We start from the raw sequence: 23,676 nt of genomic DNA, 5'->3' as shown, positions 1-23,676 counted from the left end.
AAGAAAATTAAAGCTTTGTTTGGCTAGGGAACAGCCCAGGCTTTGAGTCAAGACTGACCTGGGCCCAGCCGGTGAGGCTCAGTGGTTGAGCCTCGACCTATGAACCAGGAGGTCATGGTTCGATTCCCAGTCAGGGTATATGCCCGGGCTGCAGGTTTGATTCCCCATGTGGGGCATGCAGGAGGCAGCTGATCAATGATTCTCTCTCACCATTGATGTTTCTATCTCTCCCTCTCTTTTCCTCTCTTAAGTCAATAAAAATATTTTTTTTAAAAGAACTGGTCTGAAAGGTTTAAGTCAAATTTTTAAAACCATCTGATCAATGACTTGCAGATAAGCTTGGGGTCCTAGAATTTGAGTAGAAACCTTCTTTTTCTATCTTCTTTCCCATGAGAGGGGTTTGCTGTGTTCTTGGTGAACCTTGTGACCACTGCCATTTGTTATTTCCAAACATACCTGACTTCTCGATTCTTGCACCTTCTGAGACATGTGTGTGCATAGAAACAAAAACTACATATTTCCACCAGGAGTTTTCACACTTGGATCCCCTCCAGACACCATTCTGAATATGACACTCTGTTGCAGGGCACTAAAAATGGCGTTTTCCTCAAAATAAAACCTTTAAAGATCCCTTAGTAGCTATTTGGGGACTGAAATTCAATTTCAATTCTCCACCCTTTGGCCAGCTGTAGACTCAAAATACTTACACAAAAGCAAAAAGGGTATGCACTTCATGGCAAATGTGATTTGTTCTCTGCAATAAAATGTGTGCTACAGTTACCACAAACAATATTTTCCTTAGAAAATATACAAAGCAACCCTGCCCAGTGTGGCTCAGTTGGTTAGGTGTCGTCCTATGCATTGAGGGGTCAATTGTTCGATTCCTGGTCAGGGCACATACCCAGGTTATGGGTTGGATTCCCAGTTGGGGAACATGCAGGAGGCAACCAACCAATGTTTCCCTCTCACATCCATGTTTCTCTCCCTCCCTCCCTTCCTCTCTCATGAAAATCTATAAAAACATAAAAAAAGAAAATACACAAAGCAATAATGCACCTCAAAAAGGGAGAAGAGATTCTTTCTTAAATTTTATTTCATAGATAGCTTTGATATAAGCTTCAGATAGACCCACATACTACACAGAGTTTGTGAAATCTATACCTTCAAATCATAACACTCTCTATTTTAGGCCATTATATCTAAAAGCATGACAAATCCTTTTATTCAAATACTTTTATTACAAGTAGTTCTTGCACACAAATGTTACATCACAATAGCAAAAAAATGTAAACTTCTTTTGCAAACTACATAAATACTATATATCTGCCTTGAAGTTACTGTTACTTTAAAATCAGAATATACTCTAAATGCTTTATACAGAAAACTCTGGTCAGTAGCTTATGTGTATGAAACAATTTCTTTTTTCTTACTGACTTGCCTTTCATGTTGCCTACGTAAGTGAGGTTTTTGAAGAAGAAACATTTTAAATAGGACCCACATCAAAATTCAGTCACAAGTAAGACAAGAACCAGATGCATGTCCATCACCATGGGCAAAATATGAGATGTGAAAATATTCCACCTGCTAACTCTGACAAGCCACCAACGGTATGGAGGTAGCTGAAAATGAGGACTTGAGTCAATCTCCTATCTGATCCCACATGGAAGGACTTCAGCCCGCTTGCTAATATACCTTCAGCCTATTTCAAATGACTCACTCTTTTCTTTGAGAACAAACCCAACAGGTCATTTCTTCTAGACTGGGAAGTCTAGGTGGCCAGTGAACTTATATCATCATCACTGTTCTTGATGTCTTTAAATACAAATTTGAAATGTATGAATATACAGATGCAATTACACACTCATGCATAATTAAAAGACCACAACGGGACTTCTTTCTTTCTTTCTTTCTTTCTTTCTTTCTTTCTTTCTTTCTTTCTTTCTTTCTTTCTTTCTTTTTTTTCTTCAAGAGAAGTTTTTAATGTTGATCCTTTTTCTTATTAACTTTACAGTCAATCCCTTTCCTCAGAATGTTCTTTAAGTTAAAAATCAAGTTTCATCTGAAGCCCTTACCATTGTGTTATTCTAAGATTCCTACTGAATACCTAGCTACTGGCCATGGTTTCTTTGAACAAAAAGAATGTCACTGCTGAAGCATTTTTAAAAATGGCGAATGCATGCACAAAGAACTACCTAGGCTTTCCAAGCAGCTACACAAACTGGCTCAAGTAACAGTATTATTTATTGTGGCCTAAGCCCTTTCCCAACATCTTTTACACACAAGGAGAACGGCTACCAGGTGGTGGCAGAGCCCAGAATGCGAGTCCAGGCCAGCAGGGCTCGGGGAGGCTCACAGGACGGCAAGCAGGAATCCACTGTGTGATTCCCCCTCTTTCTGTGCATTTTCTCTAAATGCATGGTGTCCTCCCTTTACTGCCCAGGCTTTTAAACTACGTAAAACAATTCCTTTTTTTTTTTTTTTTTTTTTTTTTTTTTTTAATCTAGCAATGATTAGTTGAGACCTCAAATAACACTGTACACGGGCTTTGTTAGAGACAGGCAACCATGCTTAGCAGCTCTCCGCGCAGTGCAGGCTGGGAGGGCCGAGGGCACCGGGATTAGGAGCTGCTCTTGTTGCAGACGGTGCTCTGGCTGATACCATCTTCCATGTACTGGCTGCCCGTGTCGCTCCTGCTGAGGACCGTGGAGGTGATGCGGGAGGGCCGCCTCTCCGGGTTCCTCTCCTGAGAGAAGCAGCAGATCATCTTCTTCATGGTGTTGTACATGTCCTCGTCCTTGTAGGAGTAGATGACGGGGTTCATGAGGGAGTTGAGCAAGGCCAGCAGCAGGAACCACGGCTTCACGTGCTGCAGGCCGCACTCCTTGCAGTTCAGGCCATCCAGCAGCAGCACCACCAGGCCCGGGGTCCAGCACACCACGAAGGCCCCTGGAGGGAGAGAGAAGCAAGCAACAGGTGCTCAGACCTCAAGCTGCCTCAGTGGGGTCTTCTGGCTCGGCCTCCTGTCAACGGTCAAGGGACCTTAGGAGCCTGTTTTGACAACTGCCGTGCAAATGCCCACCTCTCACCTGAGCACGTGAGACTGTGTTTGTGAGAGGCAAACAGCTGAGAACCCTCTGACTATTCCACGTTCTATTTCACCTTCTGACCTGCTTATTCAGGTCTGGCCATCGGGGCTTCCACCTGCTCCCTGCTTACTCAGCGCTACACACACCTTATCTGTTCGTTCTCAGCCCTCACGAGGAGGACACTGCAGTCATTGAAGCACATTGTGCCAATGAGAAAACGAGAAAATGGAGGCCCAGATCTAGGGGCATCTTCAGGAAGGCCTCACTTATCCAAATACTCTGCTGTTCTCTAAACCAGAATTACTAAACATTTCCCTGAAAAATAAGACTCAGTGCATCTATGACAGTCTCCTAAAAATGTTATTATTTAAGAATCCATGTCGGTGCTTCGTAAGCACTAACATATTCACAGGCCATCTGCTTAAAATCTGGTTTAGACTAAGATTTTTTTTCTTTTGAGTCAGAAATAAATTTCTTTCATGATGAAACGGAGTTGTGCTTTTTAGCACATTTATTTATTTAGCACAATTTTAGCACCAATGGCACATGAAAGGCAGTCTCTCTGAGTCTCTCGCCATCTGATTATACTCAGTTTACCTCTAAACATTCTGACATGTTTTTCCTAAAACCCGAGACAGAGGTCCAATAGTCCCGTGCTTTGTCATCATAACCTTAGGCCACAGTGCTCATACAGTACTTCTATGAGCCAGGCGCAGATATAAGTGCTTTCCTTTAGTAACTCATAGAGCCATACTACGGCATAGGCACCATTAGACCATTAGCGTCCCCAGGAAACTGGCACCAGAGAAGTGGCTTGCTCATCATCAAATAGCTTGTAAGGGACATCTAATTTTGAACCCAGTCAGTTTTTCACCATAGGGTGTGCTCCCAGCTACTATGTGACCTGCCTAAATACCCTTGCTTATGTATTCCATAAATATTCACCGTGAGTCTACAATGTGCCCATGAGCTCCGGGAGCTAACGGGTTGACAGGGGAGAGAATAAGCAAGCAAGTCTACAAACACATCACTAACTAGTTTCTCTTATTGGTTAAAATGCATTCTGGACAACATTCCTATTGTTGCTTTGTCTTTCGGAGAGGAATAGTAATAAGCAAGTCAAGTTAAGAATTCTAAAGAGGCAGTGTGAGACCATCAAACTCCATGAGCTTTGGGGTCAGACAGCTATGCCCAGGTCCTCATTGTATGAGCTTCATGACGGAGGCACATCATTTATTGGAACCATCCTTCCTTGGCTGATAAAATCCTATCTAATGAAGAGGGAATATGGTAGTTGACCCTCACACCATTGCAAAGATAGTGACACCCACAGCCAATAACGAGGGAACATGCTAATTGCTCCCCACCCTCAAAGATGGCAGTGCCCAAGGCCAATGAGGAAATATGCTAATTGACTGCCTCACCCTCAAAGATGGCGGCACCCACAGTCACAAGATGGCGATGCCCAGTCCCCTCAGCCCTGCCCGGGCAGCAGGTAGCTGGCAAGGCTGTGCCCACCTTGGATGGCTGCTGCCCAGCCACCCATGGCTGCCTGAGGCTCAGGTAACCAGGGCTGGCCGAAGCTTGTGCTGCAGGCAGTGGCAGCAGCAGAAGTGTGATGGGGCATCGCTTTCCCCTGATTGCTGGGTTGCCTCCCAACCCTGAGGGCTCTCTGTCTGTGAGAGGGGAAAGGCCAGGCTGAGGAACCCCACCTCCAGTGCATGGATTTTCATGCATCGGGCCTCTAGAAAGGATAATATCCATTGTGCAGGGTGGATGTGAAGGTCAGAGGTAACAGAAAGTGGTCCCACCAATGAGTTGGGTTCAGCAAGCAGTGGTTACCCTGCAATGCCTAGTGTAGATGTGAAGGAGGCATCAGAAGACTTAATTTCCCATGTCACAATTAAAACTCACCAACAGCTTCTATTTTCTCCATCCTGTATGACTTTTGGACTGGCTGACATATATGAGTGAAGAAGTAGACTCAGAGAAAATAGGAGTTCAGAGATTTGGATCCCAACTCTTCACTTACTGTACAACTTGAGGAGATGCATGTCATAAGCCGGGGCTTTGGCTTCCTACACTGTAAAATTGGGACTTCAGGCTAGTTCCGGGTTTTTTACATTGTTTAAGGACTGTATACCCTTAGTGGGTGTGCAATTAATTTTAAGGGTTTGGACAAGTTTTTGTTTGTTTTTTAATGAAAGGAAGGAGTGTAATGGAAAGGCTCATATTGTACTACATACTAGTAGACTATATGAAGTACTCTTTCATGAAACTTCTGTTTCAATTTTACAAACTGTATTTATGTGTGTATTGGGTATTAAGTAAAACATTACTTCTTACTGTTGGACTAAGTAAAAAGTTTTAAATATGCTAGTTTAGGTAATATTTAAGGCTCCAATCAACTAACAATATGATGTCTAACAGAGCATCCATATGTGTTAAAAAGCAAGATAATTGACACAAAATTTACCATCTGGTTACTTCTGCAGGAGACAGAGGCCACTGGGATGGGGCACATAGCAGGTTCTAGAGATATTGGTAATGTTCTATGAAATTGGGTGGCAAGTACACAGGTATTTAAACATTTTTTAAACTGTAGCTATATCTTCTATAATTTTGTTTGGTATATTTCACATACATATACACATTTTTTAAAAAAGATTAAACTGACAATATGCTTTCTTTTTTTTTTTTTTTTTTTTTTTTTTTTTTAAATTTATTTATTTATTTATTTTTACATATTTTAATGATTTTTTTTTGCCCCCTCCCTCCCTCCCCCATATCCCCTCCCTCCCCATAGTTTTATGTCCATTGGTTGTACTTATATGCATGTATACAAGTCCTTCGGTTGATCTGTTATCTCCCCCAGATCCTCCTCCCCTCCCCGCTGTAATTTGACAATCTGCTTGTTGCTTTACTGTCTCTATATCTATCTTTTGGTTCATCAGTTTATAATGCTCTTTATTATCCACAAATGAGTGAGGTCATGTGGTGTTTCTCTTTCATTGATTGGCTTATTTCACTCAGCATGATGTTCTCCAATTCCATCCAGGTTGCTGCAAATGATGAGAATTCCTTCTTCTTTATGGCAGCATAGTATTCCATTGTGTAGATGTACCAAAGTTTTTTGATCCAATCATCTGCTGACGGGCACCTAGGCTGTTTCCAAATTCTGGCTATTGTAGATTGTGCTGCTATGAACATAGGGGTGCATATATCCTTTCTGATTGGTGTTTCTAGTTTCTTGGGATATATTCCTAGGAGTGGGATTACTGGATCAAATGGGAGTTCCATTTTCAGTTTTTTGAGGAAACTCCACACTGTTCTCCACAGTGGTTGCACCAGTCTGCATTCCCACCAGCAGTGCACGAGGGTTCCTTTTTCTCCGCAACCTCGCCAACACTTGTCGTTTGTCGATTTGTTGATGTTGGCCATTCTGACAGGTGTGAGATGGTACCGCATTGTTGTTTTGATTTGCATCTCTCGTATAATTAGTGACTTTGAGCATGTTTTCATGTGCCTTTTGGCCTTCCTTCTGTCTTCTTTTGAAAATATTCTATTTAGGTCCCTTGCCCATTTCTTAATTGGATCATTCATCTTCCTTTTATTTAGTTGTATCAGCTGTCTGTAGATGTTAGAGATTAAACCTTTATCAGTGGTGTTATTTGCAAATATGTTCTCCCACACCGTGGGCTTTCTTGTTGTTTTGTTGATGGTTTCTTTTGCTGTAAAAAAGCTTTTTATTTTGATGTAGTCCCATTTGTTTATTTTCTCTTTAGCTTCCATTGCCCTAGGGGCAGTATCAGTGAAGAAGTTCTTTTGGCATACGTCTGAGATTTTGCTGCCTGAGGATGCTTCTAGTATTTTTATGGTTTCCCGTCTGATGTTTAAGTCCTGTATCCATTTTGAGTTTATTTTTGTGTATGGTGTAAGTTGGTGATCTAGTTTCATTCTTTTGCATGTGTCTACCCAATTTTCCCAACACCATTTATTGAAGAAACTGTCTTGACTCCATTGTATATTCTTTCCTCCTTTGTCAAATATTAATTGAGCATATTGATTTGGGTTGATATCTGGGTTCTCGATTCTATTCCATTGATCTATATGTCTGTTCTTCTGCCAGTACCAGGCTGTTTTGAGAACAGTGGCTTTGTAATACAGTTTGAAGTCCGGTATTGAGATCCCTCCTACTTTACCCTTCTTTCTCAGGATTGCTGTGGCTATTCGGGGTCTTTTATTGTTCCAAATGAACTGTTGGAGAGTTCTTTCTAGGTCAGTGAAATATGCCCTTGGTATTTTAATGGGGAGTGCATTGAACCTATAGATTGCTTTAGGAAGTATGGACATTTTGATGATGTTGATTCTACCAATCCATGAACATGGTATGTTCTTCCATCTCCTTACATCATCCTCTATCTCTTTTTTCAATGTCGTGTAATTTTCTGCATATAGATCCTTTACTTCCTTAGTTAAATTTATTCCTAGGTATCTTAATTTTTTTGGTGCGATGGTAAATGGAATTGCTTTTTTAGTCTCTGTTTCTGTAGTTTCACTGTTGGTGTATAGAAATGCCATGGATTTCTTGGCGTTAATTTTGTATCCTGCTACATTGCCAAATTCATTTATTAAGTCAATTAGTTTCTTAATGGAGTCTTTTGGGTTCTTTATGTACAATATCATGTCATCTGCAAATAAGGATAACTTTACTTCTTCTTTTCCAATTTGGATGCCTTTTATTTCCTCCTCTTGTCTAATTGCAATGGCTAGTACTTCCAGTACTATGTCAAACAGGAGTGGCGAAAGTGGGCATCCCTGTCTTGTTCCTGTTCTTAGAGGGAATGGTTTTAGTTTTTGCCCATTGAGTATAATGTTGGCTGTGGGTTTATCATATATAGCTTTTATTATGTTGAGGTATGATCCTTGTACTCCCACCTTGTTAAGTTTTTATCAGGAAAGGGTGTTGGATTTTATCGAATGCTTTTTCTGCATCAATTGATATGACTATATGATTTTTATCTTTCAATTTGTTTATGTGATGTATCACGTTTATTGATTTGCGGATATTGTACCATCCTTGCATTCCTGGAATAAATCCTACATGGTCATGGTGTATGATCTTTGTGATGCTCTGCTGGAGCCGATTTGCTAGGATTTTGTTGAGGATTTTGGCATCTATGTTCATGAGGGATATTGGCCTGTAATTCTCTTTCATTGAGTTGTCTTTATCTGGTTTTGGTATTAGGGTGATGCTGGCTTCATAGAAGGAGTTTGGAAGTGTTCCTTCCTCTTGAATTTTTTGGAAAAGTCTGAGGAGGATAGGTTTTAGTTCTTCCTTGAATATTTGGTAAAACTCTCCTGTGAAGCCATCTGGCCCTGGGCTTTTGTTTGCTGGAAGCTTTCTGATGACTGTTTCAATTTCTTCCCAAGTCACTGGTCTATTGAGATTTTTAGATTCTTCCTGATCGAGTTTTGGAAGTTTGTATTTTTCTAGGAATATGTCCATTTCCTCCAGGTTGTTCAGTTTGTTGGAATAGAGTTGTTCGTAGTATTTTGTAACAATCCGTTGTATTTCGTTGGGGTCTGTTGTTATTTCACCTCTTTCATTTCTGATTTTGTTTATTTGGGTCCTCTCTCTTTGTTTCTTAGTTAGCCTGGCTAGAGGTTCATCTATCTTGTTTATTCTTTCAAAGAACCAGCTCTTGGTTTTGTTGATCTTATGTATTGTTTTTTTGGTCTCTATGTCGTTTATCTGTGCTCTGATTTTTGTTATTTCCTTCCTTCTGCTTACACTGGGCTTTTCTTGTTGCTCCTTTTCTAACTCTTTGAGTTGTAGAGTTAGATCATCTGTTACCCTTTTTTCTAGTTTTTTGCAATAGGCTTGTAAGGATATGAACTTCCCTCTTAAGACTGCTTTTGCTGTGTCCCATAGATTTTGGATTGTTGTGTTTTCATTGTCATTTGTTTCCAGGATGTTTTTAATTTCTTCCTTGATTTCTCTGGTAACCCAGTCCTTGTTTAATAGCGTGCTGTTTAGTCTCCATGTGTTTGATTTCTTTGGATTATTTTTATTGTAGTTAATTTCCAGTTTTATGCCATTATGGTCTGAGAAGATACTTGATATGATTTCTATCTTCTTGAATTTGAAGAGACTTTGCCTATGACCCAAAATGTGGTCTATCTTTGAGAATGTCCCATGTGCACTTGAGAAGAATGTATATTCTGTGGCTTTGGGGTGGAGTGTTCTGAAGATGTCAATTAATTCCATCTGGTCTAGTGAGTCCCTTAGGATTGATATTTCTTTGCTGATTTTTTGTTTAGATGATTTGTCGAAGGGTGACAGTGGGGTATTAAAATCTCCTACTATGATTGTATTGCTATTAATCTCTCTCTTAATGTCCTCCAGCAGTTTTTTAATGTATTTGGTTGCTCCTGTATTGGGTGCATATATATTTACCAGGGTTATTTCTTCTTGTTGGATTGTTCCCTTTAGTATTATGAAGTGGCCTTCATTATCTCTTATTATGTCCTTCACTCTGAGATCTAATTTGTCAGATATAAGTATTGCTACCCCAGCTTTTTTTCATTTCCATTTGCCTGGAAAACTTTTTTCCATCCCTTCACCCTCAGTCTGTGTGCATCTTTTTTTCTGAGGTGGGTTTCTTGTAGACAACAGATGTATGGGTCTTGTTTTCTTATCCAATCTGTTACCCTATGTCTTTTGATTGGAGCATTTAATCCATTTACGTTTAAGGTTATTATTGATAGGTACACATTTGATGCCATTTTTATTCTATACCCGTGTTCCTTCTTCACTTCCTATTTCTTTATTTTTACAGTAGACCCTTTAGCATTTCTTGCATTGCTGGTTTGGTGGAGATAAATTCCTTCAGTCTTTTTTTGTCTGTGAAGCTCCTGATTTCCCCTTCAATTTTGATTGATAGCCTTGCTGGGTACAGTATTCTTGGATTCAGACCCTTCCTTTGCATGACTTTGTATATTTCATCCCATTCCCTTCTGGCGTGGTAAGTTTCTGTTGAGAAATCAGTTGCTAGTCTGATGGGGGTTCCTTTGTATGTAACTTCCTGTCTCTCTCTGGCTGCTTTTAAGATTCTTACTTTGTCATTGTTGTTTGCCAATTTGATTATAATGTGCCTTGGAGTCTGTCTTCTGGGATTCATTTTGCTTGGGACTCTGCGAGCATCTTGGATTTGTGTGGGTTTTTTCTTCTCTATTTCAGGAAAGTTTTCTGTCATTATTTCTTGAAATACTTTTTCCATGTCTACCTCAGTTTCCTTTCCTTCTGGAACCCCTATTATTCGAATATTATTTTGTTTTGTAATGTCCCAAAGCTCCCGTAGGCTCTCCTCCTGCTTTTTAATCTTTTTTTCTAGAAGCTGCTCTACTTGGGTATTTTTTTCCATCTTATCTTCTAGCTCACTGATGCGGTCCTCTGCTTCCTCTAGTCTACTCTTGATGCTTTCTATTGAGTTCTTCATGGTAGCGATGTCATTTTTCATTTCTTCTTGGTTCTTCTTCAATTCCTCATGGTTCTTCTTCAGTTCCTCATGGTTCTTCCTCATTTCTTCTTGGTTATTGTCAAATTTCTCTTCCATTCTTTTTAGCCATCCTATGATCATTATTCTGAATTCTTGCTCTGGTAGGCTGCTTACCTCGGGCTCGTTTACTTCCTTTTCTGGTGATGCCTGCTTTTCTTTCATGTGCGGACTATGTTTTTGTCTCCCCATGGCCTCTCTTCTCAGGATGTCTGGTTATGTGGTGTTCCTTCTCCTGCGTTGATTTAAAATTTCAAAATACAAACACTACCTGGTACAACACAAGAGGCACTTAACAGGAATGTACTTACAATATTAATAACCTTTAGTAAAGGTGACCACTAGAGAAAGGCAACTTAGGGGATAGGAGAGAAGGAAGAAAGGTAAAAATAAAATAAAGAAAAATTTAAAAAAGTAAAAATTAAAATTAAAAAAATTTAAGTAAATAAAATTAAAAAAAGAGGGATAAAGAGATAGAAAAAGAGGAAAAAAAGTAATGACAAAATAAAGTTGGAAAACAGGGAAAAAAAAGAAAGGAGAGAGAGAGAGAAAGAGAGAGAAGAAGCAAACTAAAAGAGAAATGGGAAACAAACTATATATATGTGGAGAAAACTGCCATAGAACAACCACTGAACCCAGCCAATGCCAGTAACAATACTTGGAGATTAATACAAACTACAATATCCCCTATTATTAAGTAAGGCTATGATATACAGAAGTAAAAGATACAAACAAAAACAGAGTATTTAAAAAAAAAAACAAAGCAACAATAACAACACAGTAATAAGCATAACAATTTCACTAACAAGCCTAAAAATTCACAATAATCAACCTTCACACATACAATGCGAAAAGGATAGAGGGGAGAACAATTTTTCTTTCTTTTTTTTTTTTTTTTTTTTTTTTTTTTTAACTAGTTAATATAGTGCAGAGATTGGTATTTATACACTTGGATCAGGGGTTGGAACATAGGTCTATACGTATAGTGAGAGTTTTAGCAGGGGGTATACAGAAAGAATAGAGGAAAAACTAAAGCCAGAAAGGGATAGGATAAACTGTAGACTAAAAGGGTAAAGTTTAGCAAGAGAGTGATGGTGTAAAGATCGAGTTGAGATAGGGTTGAATGATGCTATAGTAGAGATTAAAATAGAATGAAGGTTACTCCCAAGGTAAAATAAAGAAAAAAAATAAAATGGTACTGAAGAGGGAAAGAAAAAAAAAAATTTACAAAATAGCAGTAGTAATAGTGATGATAGAGATTGAAAAATGTAATAATTAAAAAGGTAAAATCAAGTAAGAAAAAAAATCGTTTCTTAAGTAAAAGATATAAAAAATGAAGATTAAATAAAAGAGGTAAAAAATGAAAATAAAATAATAGTAAAATTAGCATAAAAATGTCCAGTAGTGGTCATTCACTTCCTCTGTTAATGTATTTGGCACTCCTGATTCTCGGCCCAGAAAGTCTTGCAGTTCCCAGCATTCCACTGCACCTCAGATTTGTAAGGTAATCCTTAATTTTAAGTAGACTATATCTTAGTTATTTGTGTCCATTTATTTTTGATTAATTAAAAGATAAAAGAAAAGAAAAGAGAAGGAAAAAAAAAAAAAAAAAAAAAGGCAGTTTGTAATTCAGCTCTTAGGTGTCAGTGTTACTGGTTTGACCTCCCAGTCTTTTTGGTTGCTCTGGTCTTCTTTCTCTATGGCTCTAGCTGGCAGGGTGCCAGCTGGCTCCCAGACTATCTCTTCTGGTACAGATCCCTTGTTTCCAGGAAGGCAATTTCCCCCTGCAATTTCCCCGGATATGTCCAACTGGGCAGTCCTTCCCTAGTATTCAGAAGCAAGGGGGTGAAGGGGATCAGGCACCAAGGTGTCCAGATGTTCCGCCCTTGGCGAAACAGCCGAGATTCTTAACGCTCTGTCCAGTGACCTGTGGCGTTTTAAAAAAGTCCCGCTTCTGGGGAGGATAACGTCAAACCCAGCACTAGGTGTCGCTGCAGCCTTCTTTGGGTGCTGCTCGGCGGCCGGTAGTGCGCGCTCCCGGCTACCCTGAGGGAGGGGTTGGAGCTCCCCGGCTACCGTAGCCGCCTGGGCCGCGGGACCCCGGTCCCCTAGGCTGTCCCCGCAAACTCTGACCTTTCCGTGGGTGACCGAAGAACTCCCCGGATTCCACGCGCCCGTGCCGATTCGGGCGTCTCAGCTGCTCGATGGACCTCCCCGCTGCGTGTTTTTCCAGGCCTCAGGGATGCTCCTCCTTTCCTGGTAAGATGGCGCTGCCTTCTCTCCGCGAGAGCTCGCTGGGAGAGCCGCCGCAGCCGCGGCAGTGCTGGCCTCTTGGTCAGGAAATCCTGTCCAGCGGACCTTTCCTTACCTTCCTAGAGAATTCCGAAGCCCCTTAGCTGCCAATCAACATTCCCTGAGCGACTCAGATGCTGTTTCTATCTGTTCTGGGACCAGAGTCAGAACAAGTCCGACTGTTCGGTCGCCATCTTCAAGCTCCGCCCGACAATATGCTTTCTTAAAAACTGTTTTATTAAGTGGGATTTAAAAAAAATCATAAAAGCTTTTTCCCCCCCCTTTGGCATGAAACTCTAGTAGTTGGGATTAGTCAGAGAACTGAAACGCTCTAAATAAATTTCCAAACCTATGCTCTGTTTGTTATATGTGGTGATTCAAACAAATTTTCCCTTTGTGTTGAACTGCATAATTCATTCAATCAACACCAGACAAACTTTTCATTGAGCAATGATTTTATGCCAGGCACTGATACAAGCATTTTATATAAATTAACCATTAAACCTTCATAGCGACTCTTAGAAATAGGTACTAAAGCTATCCTCATTTTAAACCCAAGGAAACAGAAGCACAGAGAAGTGAGGTAGTATGCTCAAAGCCACACAGCTGATAAGAGGAAGAGCCAGGATTTGAACCCACGCACCTGGCACCAGAGCCTGTGCTCCTGTCCACATGCTCGGCTGCTCCTGCTTGGCAGGGGCCTAAAGGATCTTATTGCTGAAGTGAGTGATGGAAGAGGGGGGAGGGGAATGCTACTACTGGCCTTTAAAGTCCCCTTCACAGTGTGACATATCTGACTATGAGGCTGCATATTTCACAATTAAATCATTCTCTGGTTTGCTAACAGAAAGATCTTCTGGTCAGGGAAGGAAGGAGAGAGGGAGATAGGAGGGGGAAGGAGAAGGGAAAGGGGGAAGGGAAGGGAGGGGAAAAGGAAGAAAAGAGGAGGAAGAAAGGAAAGAAGAATTCCAACAAAAATATAAACTGATCTTGGGAGTAAGAAGAGAAACACAAACCTGACCTTTCCTTTATGCTGTTTCCAAGAGTAACAAGAGGCAAGTCTTTGACAGAACAGCCCCAACACGCTTACTTGCTAAGCTAGAGAGAGGGCGCTTCAGCGGTGCAGCCTGAGCTGATGGTTACACTCGGGCAGTGACCCTGGGAAGCACCACTTGGCACCATGACTCCTCCACCCCGCACATCTCAGAGCAGGTGCATGGTTTATCTAACAGCTCGTTCTTCTGGGCTTTTACTGTAGTCAGCAGCTAGACAGGAGGCTGCCCAAAGAACTTCAAAAGAGAACATGTCAGGAATGGTTTGGCCTTGGAAAGTATAATCTTGGAGGATTCTTGGAGAATGTGTGAGATGTCAGAAATATACCAATGGGCCATTTCTTTCTTTCCTTTTTATTTATTGATTTTGAGAGAGAGAGAGAGAGAGAGAGAGAGAGGATTTATTGCTCCACTTATTTATGCATTCATGGTTGTATGTGCCCCGACTAGAGAATGAACTCACAACCTTGGTGTGTCAGGATGGTGCTCTAACCAGCTGAGTCACCGGGCCAGGGCTATTTCTTAAAAGAGCAGCAGATGATGAGTCCTGGGAAGTATATTTCAGTCAGTATCCCCTCAATTTCCAATAAATTTGGGAAGAAAAAGCTAATATATTTTGTTTTCTTAAGTAGACGCAATGCTCAGACCATGACAACTGGGAACAGTTTTCCAAGAGAGCATGTCAGGCTCAGGCCATATGTTTTAAAAAAAATTCGGGCATTAACAAATAGGAGTGGAAATCAGGTATGTTTCTCTTGGAGAGAAAAGGCTAAGGAAAGACGGGATGTGTTGTTACTGTAACTGTCTCCAAAACCCAAAGGGCCATCGCAGAGGAAGTGGCAGTGAAGACTTGTCCTGGACCGGAAGGCCACCTGCAAGCGATGGAGCAGCACCGAGAGGCAGCCTTTGGGTACACAAAGCTGTGTAGGAGGGAACTGGCGGCTCAGAGGCCAGATAGCCCCTCTGAGCAGGGTGCTTCCTTGCCTGGATTATCCCGAGAAGTTCAAAGGGAAACGATTTTTCCTAAATGAGAGGAAGGAAGCGGCTTCTGAACTCTTTTCCATGTAGAGAATTGATAAATTCTGTCAAACTATGTGTTTCCACTTCCCATAAAATTCAAACATACGTGAGTTGTTTCCTAAACGTATTATAAGACTGCATGGCTAGCCACTGATTAAGGTGAATTCTCTGCGCTGGCAGTTCTCAAACCTGGCTGCCCATCGAAACTACGAGGGGAGCTTTTTAATCACGCAGGTTCCCTGCTCCCAATCAGACCCCAAAGTCGCAGGTGCTGGGTGGTGCATAGAAATTTGTAGGACTCCGAAGTTCCCTGGGTGATTACGATGCATAAGACAGTTTTATAAACCATTGCTCTAAGCTGACCCAACATAGTTTATTCAAACTAATCCTACCAGGAAAACGTAGACTCTATAAACGCGCCAAAAAGTCATGGGAAAGAGAAAGGAGGAGAATTCTTTAAAATAAAATAAAAATACAAGCATCTCTCGAGATCAATACCTGCAGCTTCCATCTGGACAAATGTTTGAGCACATCATACGCATACATAAATGCACGAACACTAGGGGTGAAACCAGTCTGCAGACAAGGCCCTTGCTGGTTGGCTGGTTCACCCTACCAGGGTGCCTTCCCACCTCCTAATCTAAGATCTACTTTTCTTTCCAAGCTTAGCTCACATCCGGCCTCCTCCACCGGGCCTTGCCCACCTGCCCAGCCCATGGTACCCATCACCTCCTTTCAACCCCTGTGCCACTTTCCACCTAAAACCTCCCCCTGGCACTGGGCAAGCTATCAGCCTGATTCCCTCTGACACTCTCTGAGAGAGCTCAGGCCCAGTGTGCGCAGGGTGTCCCACGTGCCCGTCTTTTAAAACCCTAGCCCGATGAGATGGTTACTCTTGTTATTATTCCAGTCTTCCCCGTGATGGGTTGGGAGGTTGGAAGGGCTCAAGGGTTTGTCTTGGTCCAGGAGCCAACAACCAAAAGAGTCATAATTTTAACCCAGGCTTGACCCCCCCCCCAGACGACCCCTTGAACATTGTGCTATGCTGAAGGTAGTTGTAAAATACATACGTCCCATCCCTCATAGGCTAAGCTCCCTAAGCCTGTGACTGTGCCTCATACCTGGCTGTGGCTGTGCCTCACACCTGGCTGTGCCTTTAGAACTAAGTCTGGAGCCCCACACTTGGGACAGTGAATGTACCTCAAGTTTATCAGGTGCCCACAGGGGGCCAGGTACTTCAGTAGCTGTAGCACCTGCTAGTGCAAACAGTGTCAGTCCGGCCCAGGCACTGACCAGCAGGGAACCTAGATGTGAGGACTCTGACTACTGTCCAGGAAGGCCTCGGGGAACTGACGCTCAGCTGAGCTGAGTGCTGGAGTCAGTGATGGCTGTGCAGAAGTGAGAAACAGCATGATGCATTTGGGATTAAAACCATGCATTCAGGATGGTTTTTATCCAGGAAGGTAACCGAGGAAGTAAAATGACGTCTAAGAGATGAACCTAAGTTAGATTTGGAAGGACACTGTGGACAATAGTCAGGAGTATGGATTTGTTGCATAGATCTGACCCCATAAGCCTTTGTTTAAACCGGGAGTTTGTCAAGAGAATTAAGCTTGAATGCCATCAGGAACCCATTGTATGTAATGGGTTAGGCTCTCTTCCAAGCATCTAGAAGGGTCTGGTATGAGTCATATACCATATATGGGAGGATTAAGAAAATATTTCTAAGGCCATGGTTCATAAAGGAATCCCACTGAAAAAGGCTAGATCAGGTTCCTCAGGCTCAGGTGCAACTCACTAGTGGGTTGAGAAATCAAATTTGCAAATTTTCAATTTTTGCAAAATTGCAACCAGTCATTTTTAAAAAAACAAAATAGAACAGAACAGAAAACATCAGAGTACAAGTATAATAAAGGCACGTTTCATGAAACTTGTTTCAGTTACATACAAAAAAATATGTGTGTGTATTAAGCCATGATACAGAATATACATTATTTCTTATTAAAAAAAAAGTTTAAAAAAAGTTTAGAAAAAAAGAGTTTGGAAATCCACTTCTATAGATAAGTGGTTTTTCAAATAATTCTTTAAAAAAGTAGAGGAATACTTCCCAAAGAAAATCTCCTGTGAAACTTCAAAATCAGAGCTGCTCTGACTAAAGAAAATAAGGGGGGAGGGGAGTTTGACTAAAGCCCTTTGCAGCAAAATTCAGACTCATCTTCATACTCTATACCCCACCCCAACCCCACCCCCATACTCACACACACCTCTGAGGAACCCTCGGGAACCCACGGAGCATAATTTAAAAATTGCTGCTATAGAACAGCAGTTCTTTGAAGACCGTTGATCAGGGACATAGTGAAGTCTGATATTTCAGAGTGAAGCGTTGTCTGTCTGAGTGCTCAGGATGGGCTGGAGGTAGAGGAAGCTCACAGCCTGTTCCCACCTACAGCAGAATCCCCTGGTGCCGCTCAGAATTCAGATTTCTGGGCCCCACCCAGACCTACCAAATGAGGAACCGATGAAGGTATGGTCCGGGTATCTGTGTGTGTGTGTGTGTGTGTGTGTGTGTGTGTGTGTGTGTGTGAGAGAGATTGAGTTCAGAGAGGAAAGTAGGGGGAGAGAGAGATAGAAACATCAGTGATTAGAGAGAATCATTCATTTGTTGGCTGTCTCCCGCACCGGAGACTGAGCCTGAAACCCGGGCATATGCCCTGACCAGGAATCAAACCGCCATCTCCTGGTTCATTGGTGGATGCTCAATCACTGAGCCATGCCAGCCGCGCACATCTCCATTTATAATCAGCTCCTTGGGAAATGCTTTAGTGTCGTTAAAGTGTAAGAACCACTGGCCTAGCCGAAACCGGTTTGGCTCAGTGGATAGAGCGTCAGCCTGCGGACTCAAAGGTCCGGGGTTCGATTCCGGTCAAGGGCATGTACCTTGGTTGCGGGCACATCTTCAGTAGGGGGCGTGCAAGAGGCATCTGATCTATGACTCACTCTCATCGATGTTTCCAACTCTCTATCTCTCTCCTTTCCTCTCTGTAAAAAAATCAATAAAACATATTAAAAAAAAAAAAAAAAGAACCACTGGCCTAGGCAGGGAGATCCATCCAAAGACTGGTTAAAACTCAGGAGAAATGACAAGGTTTGCAAAAGTAGTGTAGTGGAGAGAAGCAGATGGGTGTCAGTAAGGAGGAAAAACGTTAACCCTTGATGAGGAACGGGATCTAGGAAATGAGGGAGAGGAAAAATCCAGGGTGACGGGGTAGCTTGTGGTTCTGACAGCAAGTGGGAGAGAGAGAGAAGGGGCACATTTGGAAGGAGAAAGTGGTTTGGTTTTAGGCACTGGGCACCTAGAGGGTCTGTGGCTCCTCCCGGCAGAGACATGGGAAGGCGGCCAGATGTGTGTGAGAACTGTGAGAGCTCCTAATGGAAATGCTGACTTGGGAGGCATCCGCAGGGGGCAGGCCCTGAAACCATATGTTTTCCATTAATAAATATTTACTAAGCAACCACCTACCACGTGCCAGCTACTCAGAGTGAATGTCTTCATGATGATTGCATTTGGGCAACAATTCTCATTTCCTTCTATTGCCGAGTGACGGGTCAGTTATATTGATATGAAGCATTTATTTTTCATTTTAATGATGTTCTATGTTCTTTCAGTGCCCGTTTAAGAGACTCACCCGCCATCCAAATAGACTATAAATGAGCTTTCCTCTAGTAATTAAATAAACTAGCTTCAGTGCCATACTAAAAAAACAACATGAGTTCAATGCTAATTTTTAAAGTATAGTGAATCTTATAGTAGACTATCCAATTAAGTACTGAAATGATATTTAATGACTGCAATTTTGGGCAGTCAGAAACATCAATTTAAGGAATGTCTAACACTGTGGAAGATACAATTACAAATGAAATTATTGGTGACAAGTGAAATAAAAGATCTTTCCAGGTCACCAGTCTATAGTATGTTTATTTATTTTATTTTAGAAATATATTTTATTGATTTTCCACCGAGAGGAAGGGAGAGGAATTGAGAGCTAGAAATGTCGATGAGAGAGAAACATCGACCAGCTGCCTCCTGCACACCCCCCACCGGGAATGCACCTGCAACCAAGGTACATGCCCTTGACCGGAATCGAACCTGGGACCTTTTTAGTCCGCAGACTGATGCTCTATCCACTGAGCCAAACCGGTTTTGGCCATAGTATGTTTAAATTATCTATACCCACCACCCCTCTTATTTGGAAGTGTTCAAAAGATCTCAGACAATACTCCGGTTAATATCTCACCCACATTATAGGACACGAGAAAGAAGGGCCTCTCACTGGAATGTAGCTGAGATAGTTCAGCATTCTTGGGATTTTAGTGACAGGATACGAAGAAGATTGAGGCCTCAAGTTGCATGAAGCCTGTTCTCCCAGACTCAGCCTTTTCTAGTCCAGCTAGTTGCCCATATTTTCACTTGCTTAAAACTTCACACATGCAATGAAAATGAAATCTTGGCATGCGAGTAGCCGACAAATAAAGCATCCGTAACAAAAGCAATCACTCACACTGCATAGTTTCGCTTTGGCACATGGACTGCTCATTTCATCAAAGAGGAGATGTATTTTAAACTTGTTCACTCTGTTATTCTTTGTGTTTAGCCCAGGAAAGAGTGGCCGGGCACATGCAATGGTGCCAACCTCGTCAGCCACAGGCCTGTCTGATTTACTGAAATAGAAAATGACAGCTCTCCATAAAAATCAGGTTGGGAACCTCTTCTCAGGGAAGCTCTCTTCTTATTTAAAAAGAACTTTAAAGCTAACATTGAAAAGTAAATGGCTCTTGGTCAGAAGCATTACAACGTTGTAAGTTACACACTAACAGAATATTCAAACGAAATGCTCTTTCCATACTAAGAATTTATTTGATGATTTAAAAATAACACTTGCACATGTGGTTTGCATTCAGATGCATACTCACTTACCCACAGTGTTTTAGAAGTTCAATAACTCGGGAAATAGATTGTCATGTATGTGAAAGGAATGAAAATATATACCTTTGGTAAACCTGGTTTATTTTTATGGCAGAAAACAAGAAAACACCAAGACACTTCAAACAGATGATGAGCCGTTAAGCGTTCCGCAGATGATTCATTTAACACTATTGTTACCACGGCTGGATCTTTGGATTCTGACAACTGGTTTTAGACACTTGTTTTAAATTTATGGCCAGCTTTGGAAAATTGATAATCTTGGTGCCAAGTGGTTATGAAATAAAATTTAAAGCAGAGGCACACCAGCTAGGACCACAGCCTAGACCTAATTCTAGTGTTTAACTCGGGGCAACAGCTGGAAGTCATAAAGTGCATAAGAAAACACCATCTCCTCCCCCAGATTCCTCTTTAAGCATCGCAGGCCCAGACCAACAAGACCTCAGCATCTCCCTGGCATGTCCAGGGCTCTCTGGCATCTAAGAGAAGGTGTGAGGACAGCCATGTGTATTGGTATATTGGCTGGTATACTCTCGCGACTGACAGATCCCAAGTAGCCTGCCCAAAGATCTGAAACCCCTCTGGCCAGAGTCACTGCTTTGAATTAGAAGGCCTATGCTGCCCCTCACCTAGAAATATTAACATGTTATGCCATAAGCATGTACTGTTCTATCACATGAACTGCCATTGGCACCGAGTGTCCTGGGGCAATGCGAAAGGGGTACCTTTGGGGAGGGTTAACACTTCTGAAATGGTTACAGCATAAGACACTGCATGCTAACGTGACTAGGAGGCAAGATCCTGGGCACCCAGATGCCACAAAACACCGGACTAAGCTCAGAAGAAGGAAACAGGAAGTAGTAGGAGCTCGGGGAGGTGAGTTAGGGACCTAGAAAAGTGACCACATGGTCTAGCTAAGGAACCACAGCGTCCTGACATACGGCTACCACTTTCCATCCTCTGCCAAGGCTGCCATCATGAATCCACCACACTACTTGCTTCTGAACCCTGATGTGCCTGGATCCTTCACAGCACAGTGCTCAGAGCGGCCTTTAGCCGTCAGCTGGAATTTGCCCCTGAAAGGAACCCCTCTTCCATCCCTGTATAGTTAAAAAGAGCATGGGCTTGAGAGGGAGCAGACCCTGAGTTGAAATTCTGGTTTTTGCCCACGGGCAAGTCAATTCCCCTTCCTGAGCCTCCCACCATTTTCTTAGCTATGGAATGAGCATGTGGATACTGACCCAACTGGGTTTTTCTGAGAATTTAATGAGATAATGTGTGGAGAGTGCCCACTCAGAAAACAGGCAGAAAATATTAGCTCCGCCTGCCTAGAAAGGGTGGCCGAGACTGGTGCTGCACTTCCTGAGGTAACTTACAAAGACATCTGGTAGGGTGCTCCAATGGCTCTGCGTGCCCACACCTGCATGCATTCACTCACACAATTACTATACTGCACGCTATTTCTGTATGCATGTGGCTGCTCTGTTAGACTGACAGCCTCAGGAGAAATCCCTTTTACATCTTATTTAACTTGGGTTCTCCAGGGGTTAGTCAAGTACCATATACCTAGATGGTATTTAATAAAAAAGCTTGTCATATGAAGAAGTGAGAAATCCTGAGTCAAACCCGGACCACTGGACTAGAGTATGCTTTTTCCAGGTCCATTCTATTTCTCTGCTTCCAGTTTCCTCATCCATGTATTAATGAGGTTGGACTGAATGACCTGCAAGGATCCTTTTAGTGATTCTGGGTCTCACTCATAGGTGGCTTGAAGGCCAATGTATAGTCCAAGTAATGGAGCAGAAAGGCACCAAGGTAAAGAAAGGGAAATATACCGTGCTATTCACTGAGCTAAAGCTCCCAAAGAATCACTCCCCTGCCCACAGGGCATAACTAGGCTGGTCTCCATTTGCAAGCAGGGGCTAGCAAGATGGAAGCCACCATAGATTACATATCAGTGGGCGATGCTGGCTAGATGCCCTCATTGATCTATTATCAGAGAATGAGAGTTCACATACTCCCCTTTCCGGATAATGAGACTTAAAAACCTTTTAAAAATGAGCCTTCCCTCTCTTTCTTATGAAGGGGAGCCCAAGGATCAGACCTCTGCCTTTCCCTGATACCTGTGTCACCTCTGCAAGCATCCTTACCCCCAGAGTGGGTGACATCACTTGACAGTTGTCCTTGCCTTGTGTCCTCATGGTGGAGGCCATCAGCCACCCACAGCCAGCAGTCCCTGTGCCTCCAACAAGCCCCTCTGCCCTTCAGTTTGCTGCTTATAAGGTTCTGTGGACTTAGGAGGTGCAGTAAGAATGGCAGCTGAATCAAGTCAATAGAGCCCTGAAGAATGACATGGGTGGGGGAGGGGAAAGCACATTAAAAGGCTTTGAGACAACTATTTTTGCTCCAAGGACATTTTCCACCATGGAGGTAGGAGCCAGAGATTGTTTTAGAGATTAAATACAATAAATGCAGGGACACTCGGAAAACGTAATTCATACCTATAAGGGCTAATTTTAAGGATTCACTCCTGCTTGGCCAGCGTGGCTCAATAGTTGAGTGTTGACCAATGAACCAGGAGGTCACGATTTGATTCCAGGTCAGGGCACATGCCTGGGTTAGGGGTTCAATCCCCAGTAGGGGGTGTGCAGGAGGTAGTGGATCTATGATTCTATTTCATCATTGATGTTTCTAACTCTCTCTCCCTCTCCCTATCTGAAATTAATAAAAAAAAATCTATCTATATTTTTTAAAATTAATTTGTATTGATTTCAGAGAGGAAGGGAGAGGAGATTGAGCCTGCAACCCAAGCATGGGTCCTGACCTGGAATCAAACCCAGGACCCCTCAGTCTGCAGGCCGATGCTCTATCCACTGAACGAAACCAGCTAGGGCATGAAACAAAAACTAACCACCATTCATATTCTCTCTCTCTCTCTCTCTCTCTCTCTCTCTCTCTCTCTCTCTCTCTCTCTCTCTCTTTTTTAAGCAAGCAAACAAAATGGTTATTAAACAACTCATTTGTAGCTCAGTTCCAAAGTTTCATCTGAGATCTGAAAACTAGTACAAGGGCACAGGAAAACAGATTCACATCTTTTCTTACATTTCAAGCCCTCGCAGTGAAAGCAGGCTAAGCAAGCTTTGTACACATACACACAGATGTGGAGATAGTCTGTTGTGAGTACACCCTGCTAATTTTTAAACAGCCAGCTTCTTCTCCGATAACTCAGTTTGCATTGTTTATGCTCTCTGCTGCCAAGAGTGGGGAAAGATCCAGTGACAAACATAACCCGGCAGGAGTATGAATCAGAGCACCACTCAAACTCTGTAGAAATATCTTCCACTTACATTTCTGATCACATTAACTTTTCCCTAAGCTAGTTGGAATTGGTATTTACCATAATTTGCTTTAAAGGAATGTAATGTACGAGGAATGTAATGTAACATACAAAGCAATGTTGATAAGAGCATACTGCTCAAATCCCAAGAATATGTCAGTATTACTGATTTACCTAATGAACCAGCAGTGCATTGATGTTAGATGTGCAAACATGGATTTGTTTTCTTTTTTCTTTTTAAATTAATTTCAGAGAGGAAAGGAGAGGAATCGAGAGAGAAAAAACATCAATGATGAGAGAGAATCACTGATTGGCTGCCTCCCGCACACCCCACACTGGGGATTGAGCC

The 23,676-nt window shown here is 42.1% G+C and overlaps 1 protein-coding gene across 2 annotated transcripts in view; it reads right to left on the bottom strand.

Moving 5' to 3' along the window:
* Positions 1-2,500: 2,500 nt before the first annotated feature.
* LPAR3 (lysophosphatidic acid receptor 3) overlaps positions 2,501-23,676 on the bottom strand; it is an 86,507-nt gene continuing 65,331 nt past the window's right edge. For both annotated transcript variants that reach the window (XM_036445855.2, XM_036445856.1), the window contains exon 3: positions 2,501-2,946. In XM_036445855.2, the coding sequence (XP_036301748.1) occupies positions 2,618-2,946 (329 nt within the window). In that variant the 3' untranslated portion in view covers positions 2,501-2,617. The remainder of the gene's footprint in view (positions 2,947-23,676) is intronic.

This window comes from Pipistrellus kuhlii, unplaced genomic scaffold (assembly GCF_014108245.1).
Source record: "Pipistrellus kuhlii isolate mPipKuh1 unplaced genomic scaffold, mPipKuh1.p scaffold_m20_p_2, whole genome shotgun sequence".
NCBI classification, from domain to species: Eukaryota; Metazoa; Chordata; class Mammalia; order Chiroptera; family Vespertilionidae; genus Pipistrellus; species Pipistrellus kuhlii.
Note: the sequence above shows the minus strand (reverse complement) of the source record. Positions and strands in the feature narration are given on the sequence as shown.